Below are 13,400 nucleotides of genomic sequence, written 5' to 3' on the forward strand. Positions count from 1 at the left end.
CCCCCCCTAATGAAGAACAGAGAGATAAACTATGCTAATAAAGTTAGAATGAGAATAATTAGGGGAACTAATAGGATGTGTTGTTTTCACAGCTGCTCAGTTCCATAAAAACTTCACAGCAAATATTTCATTATAAATAATTTGCACAATAACCTTTTTCATCTACTTTATCTGTAAGCCCGCACGCCCTGACCCCCCCCTTAAGGACAACTGCATCAGTGCACAAAGAGCCAATCAAACCTGAGTTGAGACTTTTCCTACTGTCTTTGTGTGATTTGTTGTTTTCTCAACAGTCGTGAATAAATTACACGTAAAGGGTGTACAAAGTACCAGATGTACTAAATGATTCTGCTGATTTTAACTGTGCAGTGAAATCATTTTTATACCTTTGGGCTTTCATAGATATTTGCTCTGAAGCAAAAATTATATAAAATTTTTGTTCAAAGCAGAAGTTATAAAAAAAATATCTAAGGGGTGTAACAGACAGACAGCACCAACCAGGGAGGTTGCCATATTATTCCTACGTTCAACGGCATATTTAACAGTATTTATACAGTTTCCATCATGAGGTATTATTGAACGCTGTCCCCTAAATTCACATGGATATATACTTCATATACATATAATTAAATAAAAATTAAATAAATTCATAAAAGTCTGTAATAGCTGATGATTAGTGGCAAATAAAAATTCATTTATTTAAATATTTTTAACTGTTTATTAACTGTTAATTGTTGGGTTCAGGTGAATCCCCCATATCCTCCTGTTCTTAAGCCTGTCAGAGTAACCTATATCCATATATGTGATAATTTATAACCTTTGGCACAATACAGAACAATTTTTTTGATCAAATATGAGGGATTTCCGCAGCTCATTTTCTGACCTGGAAGCAGCGTGTCAGCGTGTCTGCGCCCACGAAAACAAACAACTTCCAGACTTTTGCAAAGATGGATGTGCATATTGTGCATTTAAAAGGAAAGCGTTTAGCCGATCACCGCTAGCTTCACAGCTTTTCACAGAGAAAGTGGGTGTGTGCATTAGCCTGGGGGCGGAGCTAGCAGCACACACTCTTCCTGGAAGGGGCGGGTCCTAACTTTGTGACATCATTATGTGAGGACCCATTCATTTTCATGGATTGGGAGGGGCTGGTGCTCAGAGAGCTGGTTTTTAGAGGAATAACCTGAACAGATCAAAAATACCACTTTGGGGTCGTTTTTGTGAGGAATTAATATTATAATACACTAAAAAGCTCAAAAGTGATTTTGCATGAAATAGACCCTTTAAATTTCAAACCTCAATATTCAATAGTAACACTAATAAATGCATGAATGGATCAAATACCACTTTGGGGTTGTTTTTTGTGAGGAATAAACACAATAATAGAAATTTGCATGAAATAGACCCTTTAATAAAGAATGTGGAACTAAAGGTGTGAACCCGAGACCGCCCTGCACAGAACACACGACAAGGTACAGCCAGGGTCCCCCCCAATTCCGCACTAAGAAAGAACCTAAGAACCTTCGCCCCCCAGGAAAACCTACTTCCAGCACTTTGAGATTACAAACCTGTTTTGTTTTGTTTTGTAAGGGACTCTTGGACAGAACCCCCTTTATTAAACTGATTCCATGTCTGTGTTAAAGAAAAAAAACAAATAAAACATTTCCCGTGTCTATGACGCGTTGGATCACACGGAAACGCTCACATGTGAAATTCAATTGACTGTTTTACAATTTATCTGAAGTATTGCTTTTTTAAGTTAACAATCTTTTAATACTAAATTTATCTAACACTAGTTGGTGTTACAGGTGTTTTATTTTGTAAAAAAAAAAACTCCTGATGACTCAAATTTATACCTATACCTAATACACACTTGTGTGCAGAAAGACATACATAAACTAAACAAATGAGACATTTATCCATTTAGTTTATTGTCAATAGGCCAATACTTCTTCCTACCACTGTCCCTTGGCTAATAGAACTGTAGCTTTGTGAGTCAAAGGTAAAGCGGTGGATAAGTTCCAAACATCCGGCTCCTTTCAGAGGATCAGCAACCTCACAGCTACGTAGTATGACAGAAAAGTATTTTTATGCCACTTTGTGTGAAGATAATCTCTTTACATGTCAAACAAAAATAAAATGGATTCAACCCGTGACCTCTGACCCCGTGGATCTATTACCGATCTTCTGCCCAGAGACGACATGCAAGAAGACGGGCTTTAATGAAGAGCTTTGGTATCCTGTTCTGACAAGAGCGACGGAAGATGAAGATGCAAGAAGAGTGATGGAGAGAAAAAAGAACAAAGTCTGGGGGGCAGATCTGAGAACTGCCTATTATCTCCACGCCGCTTCCTCGCTGTAGGAACGCGCGCAGCACGCCGGTGTGCACGCTCCCATGTACACACTTAAAACACACCGCCCTCTCCAATCTGCGCAGATCTCATGAATATGATTGACCTTTTTCCACTGTATTGCTGAGCGTGCATAAAGGCGAGAGCAGAAACTAAACAGAGGCAAGCAGAGTTAATTTAGAGCAACACATTATTAGGCGCTGACTGCAGATATGGAAAAGGACAATGTAATCGATAAACCAAAAGAATGACAATGGCCTCTCAAATCAATGTCTGCACCCCATTTTCTCACTCTGAGAAGACAAAGGCGGCGGCGCAGGTGCTTTTGTTGTTCGCTTTTGTGCAGCTTGCACCTGTGAGCGTGTTGTGTGTGCACGCTCGGCGCGGCGCAGGAACAGTTGCCAGGACTAATCATTATTTAGTTGTGGTGGGGGCTGGAAAGGTCGGCAGTCTGAAATGTCAGGCGGTGTTCAACAGGAGCCCAGATGCAGCCGCGCGCCGCTCAAGTGTCCAATTAAAGAGGGCCGAGCGAGGTTTGAGTGGGTCCGTGTGAGGGGGGGTCTGTGAAAGGAAAAAGAAGGAAGTGGCGGGGTGAGGGGGGAGGGATGTGCGCTTTTCATGATTTGCCCCCCCCCCACACAACTTCTACAGTTGAAATTGGCAACCAGCATCTTAGCTGCTCCCATGTTGCTGCATGTGCATCACAAACCGCGTCCTTTGGTCCGCGTGACCATAAGTCATTTCTGTTTCCACTGGTGTTTCTGACTTCTGGAGCCTGAAAGTAACACTTTTGCTCCCTCTTTAGCATTTATCTATTGTGGGGATGCACATTTAAAGGGCGAATCATTCTTTAGAGAAGCTAATGAACACCATTAGACACAGAGGCCAACAGAACAGCAGGGGCAGAATCCTCATCAAATCATTTTTTTCTCTGAGACACGGTACAATATAAAGCCACTTGAGCCTATTAGTACATTCACACCCTGTGATTCTGCCTGCTGTCCGCGCAGAGGAGACGAGATGATAAAAAGAGGGGGGCGGCACAAGACAAAAGGGTAAAAATAACATGGCAAATGCAGTGGGATTTAATGAGATCACTAATAAATGACAGCAGATAATAGGAGTGCTGTTGAACCAAATGAGCAGCAGGAAGCAGAGGGAGAAACAGGTGTGGAAAAGACGAGAAGAAGGCGAGCAAAGACGCTGAAACTTCTTTAATCTGTGGGTGAAAAGAGACGTGTTATCCAAGAGGAGTCCCTCATCTTGCTCCTCCATAACAACCTTCACACGTTCAGCGTTCGTGCACGTTCAATTATGAATATCAACGAGCATCGAGACAAGGCCAAGTTAAAGAAACACGCCCATAGCAGCAGCTGGAAAAGGGCGAGGAATCGTTGGACACGCCAAGAGCTCCACCACCAAGAGCAGGAGGATTTTCAGAGAAGTTGTTTGGAAGTCTCTGCATGAGAAGAAAACACGCATCATTGACGTCTGTGCACGGCAGCAGTGTGCCGACAAACCGGTTCGATGGAGCTCATCTGCAGTGTTGGAGATCAGGCCAGTGTGGCGGGACTTTGAAGCATCACATTCTCAGAAAGAAGAAAAAAAAACTCTTGTTTTTCTCCTCTGATCTTCTTATTAACTGTTAGCAAATGCACAGGTCAGAGGAGGTGGCCCGGAAAGGACAAAGAGGATGAAGGAGAGAGTTGATTTGAATGTTGAGCTATCCAGTTTAGATCCAGGTGGCAGCTCAGACGAGTAAGAAATGAAGACGTTAATGGATCTAATCATCTGCAAGTGGATGCATCAGAATGGAGCAGAGCAGGGAGTCAGTTGCTGTGTCACAAACCCGAGCTTTTTCTGCTCCTGATCGATCTTGATTTGAATAAAGAAATACTCAGAAAGGCAGTTTTCCTTCAATTCTTTTATAGTTTCTCTATCATGAGAGAAATGCTACAAAACGTTCTCCGGCTCCTCTGGAGGGACCCTGAGGCCTTCCCTGGGGTCCTGGAACACCTCCCCAGGGAGGATCCAGATGCCCGAGCCACCTCAACTGGATCCTCTGGATGTGGAGGAGAAGCGGTTCTACACTGAGCTCTCCGTGGGTGACGGAGCTCCTCCCCCTATCTCTAAGGGAGCGCTCAGCCCCCCTACGGAGGAATTCAGGACCTGGTTCTTTGGGTCGTGACCCAAAGCTCATGACCATAGGTGAGAATTGGAACAAAGATCGACCGGTAAATTGAGAGCTTTGCTTTCTGGCTCAGCTCTCTCTTCACCACAACGGACCGATACAACAACTCCCCACTGCACTCCAGTGGGTACTTCCTGTTTGGAACGCCAGGGGGGAGGAGTCACTCAGTCCAGTTCTGTTAACTGGGTCTCCACGAGCCACACATCTGCAGCATCTAATCAAACCGTGTCAGCCCATCCAGATCCTTCACACATGTGGGTCTCTGCATCCTCTCTGCCATCACCATCTGTTCCTCTGCATTTTTCTGGGCTTTCCTTCTGAGTCGATCCTTTTCTTGCAAAGCTCCGTTTCAAAGAGAGCAGCTACTCTGTGACACGTTTCCTGGTTTGGTGAGACGGAGCTTCAAGTGTCTGACTGGATTGCGTCAGTTACAGACAGTTCAAAAGTCTCAGCAGATAAATGTTTGACTGTTTGAGGCGTCAAAATGAAGTTCATAGATCATAAGTTCATAATCTGTGGGCAAGCCTGGTGGGGCCATGTTTACGACACTTATTGTGGACCCCCTTTTCCCCTGGGAGTCCTCCCCCTGGGTGGGGACAGCTGGCCCCTGCCCTGCTCTCTCCTGGACAAACCGTGGGCCGGGTGGCTGCCTGGAGCGTGGGGCGGGTCTCCCTTGGGGGGTCCTGATTCGTACCTGAGATTGGGGTGGGGGGATGCCCACAACTCCTGGGTGGTGGTGGGGTGCTCGTCTGGGGCTGTGGGCGCTCTTCTGGGGCGGGGCCCCGTGTTGGGCCCTCCTGGCGTGGCGGGGGGGCTGCCCTCCTGGTTGGGCTGGAGCTTGTACTCTATGTCCCCCTGTGCCTCCCTGCTCTCTGGCCCCCGTGGCCCTGGCCTGGTGGTGGATATGATCACACGGGGAGCTGTGGTTCTCTATCTGCTACCGTGGGGGTGTTGGGGGGTTCACAGTCTATAGAGCTGTGAAGGAAAAGGCCTGGAACAAGATTCACCAGATTTGCACCGCTTTGCCATTTCGCAGCAAAACTCCTCCAACTGTGAGCTTGTGTGCTGTTATCGTAGAGACAAATGTGTGAACACTGCATGGTATGTTCAAAAACCCACATGGAGTGCATTCTCAACACCGTGGCGGCGCCGTTGCCGAACATTGGCGCCAACCCACCACCAGAGGCAAGGTGGGGGTCAGTGTCTTGCCCAAGGACACCTCGACTCATTGGCGGGCAAAACGGGGAATCGAACCTGCAATCTTACGATTGGAGATCAACTGGCCTACCACTGCACCATGGCCGCCTGACGTAGCTTACATGTTTACACAACTGTAGGTAGTTGTGTCTTTGAACTCCTCAACTCGGGTAAAATGATCTCACCAGCTCATTTTATTCACATCTAAACGCAATGATCAAAGATATGATGATGATGTGTTTTTCATTATGGCTCTAAGGTGTGTTGTTGTTATTGTGTGTTGTTATTTTTGTGCGTCGATTGAGGGCGACGGTGACGTGGAAGCATGAAGTCTGAGGGACTGACCAGAGTTGGTGATGGTTAACAGGTCCAGCCGCCTTTGTTGCTGCAAGAAAAAGAGAAAAGAAAGATAAATGTCACAAAATAGTGATCAATGCCTTATTCAATTCTCATATTTAAGCTTGCAAACAGTTTATCGATGTTCTCGTGTGTTTGAAATGGATTTACTTTTGATCAATAGAACTGGTAACTTATCCTTAGGGCCAACTCAGTGGAGGCTGAGTTTTGTGTCACTCCAGACCAAAAATATGTGTTTGATTGCATGATCCTGAAAAGTTATCTTTTAACAAAACTTTTATTTAAAACGGAATGGAAAGAATTTTTTTTTTCCTTGGTCAGGTCCACGTGGGATTTCTGACCGTGTCACCTCAGATTTTCCGTTCTTGATCTCCAGAAGCAGTCTGAAGGAATTGTTTTCATCCTTCACTTTCAGCTGCTGCCTTTCTACAAGCATGCACACAATTACAGACATCCACACACTTGACTGTTGAGCACTGCATTAATCAACACCTCAACCCTCTTCATCAATCCTCCAGGAAACGAGGTGCGGTTCATGTGGGAGCGATGCCGTGTGTGTTGGACGCTGAGCAGCTGGGTCACAGTCATCACCACCTCTTAGGACTTTGCATAATCGATGTTCAAGCGCTGACCAGTTGCTGAACATCCTTGAATGCAGAATCACTTGTTTTGTTTCTTAGCAGGAGCTCACATCCAGATTGAAGCAGAAAGGTGAAGATTTTATGAATTTAAATTCAAAATGAAGAAAATGGACTACAAGTTTGCATAGCAGAGGTGTGGATGTGAGAATGGGCGTCCATGTGCAACAGAGGTCACTGTAGCAACATGACACCAGCGCAGATCATTGGTTCACACGTTCAAACCCCACGCCGGCGTCCTGCGCCAGAACGCCGGCGTGGGGTTTGTCTCATCAGCGACCGACCAACAGCTTTACTCTGTTTGAGGGATATTAGTAAGATTTATTGAAGGTTTGTTGTCACACATGGCTGAAAAAAACTGATTTATATGAAGAGTAGGCAAAAAAGATTTGTAAAATTGAATAAAATAGTATAGAGATTTTTAAAAACACAAAAAGTATTAAAAGCAACAATGCTTTCAGGTTCAGGGAATGAAAAAAAAAGACTTGCAACACTTGCAAAGAAAACATTGTAGATTTATTAAATCAAACTTAAATCTGGCTGTTGAATATTCAGCTCATATTTGTAGAAAAGGTCATTTAATGATAACTTTTATGGTTTTAAACCCTCTACTGGCTGCACTCATTTCTGCAGGCGACGTTTCTGCTCCAGCATCAGCGATGTTTAGGAGGACCCACTTTCATTCAAAAGTTAAAAAAAAAAAACAGCTGCGTTTTCCTCTCAAAGACTAAAATTAGTTATTTCCACCCCCACGTATTCTCACCTACACACACAGACGCTCTCATCACCGCTCGCAGTCTGAAAGCAGCAGATAAAACCTGTGAAGATCGTTTTTTTTCTGCCCTAATTTAAAACCAGAAAAGACGAATTACAACATATTACCACCTCTTCAGCCCTTTCTGGGGCTTTTGTTACTCCCCAGATTCTTGGATAGGGTGCTTGGGATGAACACGCACCCAGATGAGAATTACAATACCAGTATTTTAGGCCTGAGAAAAGAAATGAATGAATCTCAGCTGAGAGCTGACAGATCTCTCCCTGGGTGAAGCGTCTGGCCCGGCGGCTCTTTAACACTGAAATAGATTAAAATAAATGTTTGCAACTAATCTGTTCTTATTTGTTACCTTTGCTGTGTGTGTGTGTCTCCCTACTGTATTGGATTTATAACAGAAAAAGTATGAGTTATGCTGCATTCACACTGAACACGGTTCGAATTCCCTCCTCGCCGCCTGCAGGGTGTGGGAGGAGCTACAGCCGAATGCTTTAGCCTGATCGCTGCATGGAGCGGTGCCTGTCCATATTTCACTCACAATTCACGGAAGAGACGGACCATGTTTAGAGATCCGGTTGATTTCTTTTGAAGAGTCCCATAAAAGGATCTGTAATCACATGTGATCATTCAGAGTCTCTCCCGGTGTGAGAGCGTCGTCTCAATGTGGTGTTTCCGTCTCTCTGTGACCCCGTTTGAAGGCTCACTGTCCTACATTAACCCGAGCAGAGAAAAATAGGAACGACAATGGAGGATCTTTTTATTATTGTCATGATAAAAATAAGAAACATATCAGACTGCCTCCCTATGCCACAGTGGCTCTCCGTCTGCCTGCCAGCTCGCCTCCCGGGTGCCTGCGTATCCGGCACGCTCACCCCAGCCCCGCGAGTCCTGGGACAGACTGTCCAGGCTGTACCCGCCTTCTCCCAACAGTAGCCGGGACCGGCGCCGGAAACCCTGTTTCCGGATCGATCCCACATATTGGATGTGTATTCTACTCGCTGATCGAGTTGCTGAAAATGTCACGCTGGTGATTGAGAAATCCTCATTTAGACGTTGACTATGTGAGGGTTAAAGACCAACAAAGTGAGAATTATCAGAATGAACGCACGCCATGGAAGCCTGAACCGTTCGACAACCGCTTTGTTTCACGTCGAACGGTTCAGGCTTCCACTGTGTCCGTTCATTCTGATGATGCACACTTCAAAGGCCATAAACCCCAAATATTCAATCCGTTTTTACAACTTTATTCTTGTTATTTTTCCGGTTTGCATCGCTTTTTCACAAAAAGCGGACTATTTGTTTGCCGGCACGGACCTCGACTGCAAAGGAAAGCAACATTTATGCTGATGATCACGGTGTGTTAAATCAAGCATCAGATCAGAGAGAAAGTTCTCCTCTTACCGCTTGTTTTTGTCCAGATGATGAAACTAAAGGTTGTTCTAAAGAAACCAGCGCAGTGATCCAGAACATTTAAGCTACGAACCTCTTTTCTAGGCGTGGGGTTATCCTGTGCGTTATCACTTTTTAATGCACACCCAGCGGCCAATCAGAATCGAGTATTCACCAGGACCGTGGTATTCCTAATTTTATATTGTGCGTCTACTCTTTTTTGCAGCTTCTACCAACACCTTTTATCTTAAGTTCTGTCAAATAAAAACCTTTTTTCCTAAACTTTTTTGACTGGATTATTAACTATTGCTTTCAGTGAGTGTATTTATTTATTTGTTGTTGTTTAAATCATTTGTTTAAAAAAATAAACTAAATAAATAATCAATCACTTTAGTTTGTTTCCTCAACATGCTGTCAAACACAAGGTGCTTAACAAAAAAGACAAAACAGACAAATGATAAACCATAAAGTAAGTTGATTAAATTACTTATTTAAAACCTAAAATAAAAATATGTTTTTTTTAATTTACAGATACAAACCAGAAACTCTCAGATCTTCAGGTAAGTTATTCCACAAACGAGGACCACGGTACGTAAAGGACGCCTCACCGTGAGTCCTGCTTCTCCCAGTGGGCACAGTTAGCAGTTAGGAATAAAATCAAACTTGAGCAGCAAAGTAAAGTATTTGCAAAAATCCATCTGCCTAAAAGCCCCAGATGTTTGGCACAGGTGGGTCTGGCCGGGACCTGCCCGTCAGTGTTACCGGGTCAGAAAACAAGAAAGCAGGTGGGAGTCGGAGGTGACGACCACTCCAGCTGTCAGTGCAGTCACAGCCAGCCCTGGTGGGCATGAAGGCCAGCGGCACAGACAGCAATCCAGACAGAAACACAACGCCGGACTTCAACTTGAGCAGAAAGTCTGATCAGTTCTTGGATTCTTGACTCTTTTTATGAGTGTGCAGCCTCGCACAGTTCAATTGTTACCTCCATAACTGGAACAGTGCAATTTTGCTAATTCTTCAAAGCAATGGTAAAAATTGATATTCTGACTAAAAGACAAACCGCCTAGTTTCTCTATAAATGTCTTGATCTGATTCTCTGGTTATTAGTTTCTATTAGTGCCTCTAGAATATTACTGAAATTGAATTTTTGGTTTTATAAATGGTCTTCTAATACGAGCCTGACAACTGCCAACCCCTAAAGAAATCTATAATGTTCTAATCAGTATAAATATGGTCACTGACAAAAGCAGACGGCGAGCCACTAAAGCTGACTGCGCCGTCTTCCTCAGTAAGGTGGGAGGAAGATGAGAAGGGAGTCCGAAGGAGTGAAGGCAATGAAAGGAAACACTAAACTTTAGGTAAAAAGCTTGAAACAATCCAACGCCTGCATCATTTCCTGCCAAAGTTACATTGCATGTTTACAGAAAGTTATGAAAAAGCACACGAAGATAAAAGCAGATGATTGAGGAGGCGGAGGAGGAGAAACGAAAATTCAAAGTGTCATTTCCATTTATCCACTGCTAATATGTCTAAACTGCTCGACTACAGCTTATTTCTCCATTTTTAGTTCTTTTCCGCGTGATAAGTCCATGAAATGGAAATAAGTTAAAATCATTAGCAAAGAAAAGTGTTGTGTGACAGCTTTTGCAGAACCTGATCTGCTTTAATTTTTTTTAAATAGTAATCAATCAGTTTAATTCTTTTGCCACAAATTTGCTAGACTGATTTCTACTGTCCGGGTTTTCTCTCCATAAGAATTGACACAGAAATAAAAGAAGAACTGGTGTAAGCAGGCGATTTTCACAGATAAATTAACAAAAACAAAAGCAGGTTTCAGGATATAACGCTGCATCGTGCAGTAAAGCACCAGGTCCTCCTTTCATATTTCATTTCTTTGTACATCTAATAATGTCCTTCTGTGTCAACAGACATCAAATGTGTGACAGCAGTTATTTACTCGTCTGTCAATTCTTTTCATTTTCATGAAACACCTCCTTAATTATTACAATTTCAAAAACCTGGACTTTATTTTCTACAGAACAGTAATAAAAAGTTAAAGTTTTATTTAACAACATTTGGATTTGGAGTCTCTGACAATGAAGACACGACTTAATAAAGAGTTTTTTTTCTTGTTCCAGTAAAAATGTATATGCAACCTTAAATTAACATGAACACTTAAATAAAGTATTGATTGTACAATTTCTACTGAACTAAAACAAACTATAAAGATAAATAACACCATAACATCCTAAAGTTAGTGCATGCTGGGGAATTTATCTGTAAGTCTTTCTTCACTGCAAACTACATTCAAAGATTTCAAACCACATTTTTAGACATTCCAAGGCTTTTAAATCAAAATAAACAACATTTAGGGTCATCAACTCAAAAGATATAAAAACACATTTGATGACAAAAAGCAAAACATATTTTATTTTTCTAAGTGGAGCAGGGAGCTTAAGGCCTTTTGATCGTAGTTTGTCCGTAAACTACATGCTTTTTTAAACAGCTTTTCTGTGTCTGTTCCTGATTCATCACATGTTACCCTTGTTCTATCCTAGGCACTTTACCATTGGGAGTTGGGTCATCTAGACCCACTAGACAGTGCTCTGAACCTTTTTTCTTCAATGGTTTGTGATCTTCACTGGTGTCCGTGGATTACATGAAATCTTTCCACCTTTATCCACCTTTGTCATGGTAGGGGGAACACGTCAATGGAAGGGAGGGGTCATCTAAGATAGAACAAGGGTTAAATAAAGAAATACTCAGAAATGCAATTTTATTGTCTTCATAAATGTGTCCTCCATCATGTGAGAAATGCTACAAGAACATGTTAAAAACACCAAAAAGTGGGTCTTTAAGTAAAAATGGACATTTGACTGCTTTCTAGTCATAAGTCTAAATGTCCTATTTTTAAGGCAGGTCATTTTGCAGAGGAATGTTTTGATAAAAAATAAAAATAAAACATGACTTCCACATAGAAAAAAAAGATTGAATGTGTGCAGTCATAGTCACAGCTCATGGCGCATTCATAGTTATTTGCAGGGTCATCTTATATTCACCCCCAGCTCTCCAGGTGAGTCATTTGTGGGAATTAACCCCCCCCCTGCTGTCCCCACTGACGCTAAAAGCACCAACAACCCCCCAACGAATAGCATCGACCGCACTGTGACTGACTTTTTCGGAAGCGTGACTAATCTCCCATCTTTCTCCAGTCCTATTATCCCGTATCCGCTGCTTACATCACCTGACGTGAGTCATGATCTTCCCTTTGGTTTTTGCTCGCCGCTAAAGCCCCACCAGCACAGACTTTCGAGGTGAAAAGCGAACCTCCTGGGTGTCTGTAACGCCTCTTACTCATGGTCCCTGAGAAACCCAGAGCCAAAGTGAGATTAAAAATGAGCTAATGGAACAGGGATTTTTTTTTAGGTTTTGTTTGGGCGGCGCTGTCTGGTCCAATACAATCCAGAACATCATCATTTTAGACCACAAGTGTTGAGGACAAAAGGCCTCCTATAACTGTAAAATGTGGTGAAAAAATGGCTGTTTGCCAGTTTAAATGTGATCGTGACTCCACTTGCAAGACTGTCAGGTAATGTCTTTCACTAAGGAGGAGGAGGGGGAGGAGGAGGGGGCAGGAGCAAAGGGGCTTTGTTGCGTGACCAGGAGTCATGGTTAAAAATACAACACACTGAATAAAAAATGTGCTCCTTCTGAGAGCGCAGCGCGGCCTCCTCCAGAGGGGAAGGAGAGGAGCGTCACCGGAACACTCTGGATCACAGTAATCTGATTACAACTTGCATGTTTAGATATTGCAGTTTGACAAAAGTGCTCAGGCAAATATAAGCAAGTACGACTTTATATTGGAACGTTAAGAAAACCACTAAACTGGGTTGAATAAAAAACCACGACTCAATTCCTTGGTGATCATTAAATATTCATTAAGACTAATTAAAGAGCAGCCAAGCCAGCTGCGAGGACCCTTGCACCCACCTCAGCGTCATGCCACAGGATTTTTGATGAAAGACCCCATGAGTCTGGACTCCATGACCACGATGGCCTGCTTAGGTATTTTTCAAACAGTCACACCGACACGTTGGAGGTAACAACTGGGTCCAGTTGGCCAGCGCTAACCAAATTAGGCAGATGGTAAATGTATCCTCTGCCACCTTCTCCAAGGAAAATATGCTCTCAGCTGTTTTTAAATTTTCTTTTGAAAATATTTACTCTACTACATTTTTTAAGGGAGAAACTTCAGCTTTAAGATATTTAACAGCAGAAATGTTATCATTTTGCTATATTTTATGGATAAATAGTGATTTGGTTTTTTTTTAAACTGTAGTAAGTTGCAGTAAACAATAGCACACTATTGTTTTTTTGTTTAATATTTTACATTTCAATATACCTTTACAGCTTTTATTTATTTGACTTTCTCTGTTAATTTCCTTTAAATGTCAAAGCTGAAACTCCAAAACCTTTTTACATGTTTACGGTGAAATGTAAGTTAACAC

The 13,400-nt window shown here is 42.8% G+C and overlaps 1 protein-coding gene across 3 annotated transcripts in view; it reads right to left on the bottom strand.

The window, feature by feature from the left end:
- The window catches only part of agbl4 (AGBL carboxypeptidase 4), a 426,145-nt gene that overhangs the window by 138,669 nt on the left and 274,076 nt on the right, over positions 1-13,400 (bottom strand). For all 3 annotated transcript variants that reach the window (XM_078946347.1, XM_078946349.1, XM_078946348.1), the window contains one exon: positions 6,082-6,121. In XM_078946347.1, the coding sequence (XP_078802473.1) occupies positions 6,082-6,121 (40 nt within the window). The remainder of the gene's footprint in view (positions 1-6,081; positions 6,122-13,400) is intronic.

Source organism: Oryzias latipes, chromosome 4, assembly GCF_053564925.1.
Source record: "Oryzias latipes strain Hd-rR chromosome 4, Olatipes_Hd-rR_3.1".
Lineage (NCBI taxonomy): Eukaryota > Metazoa > Chordata > Actinopteri > Beloniformes > Adrianichthyidae > Oryzias > Oryzias latipes.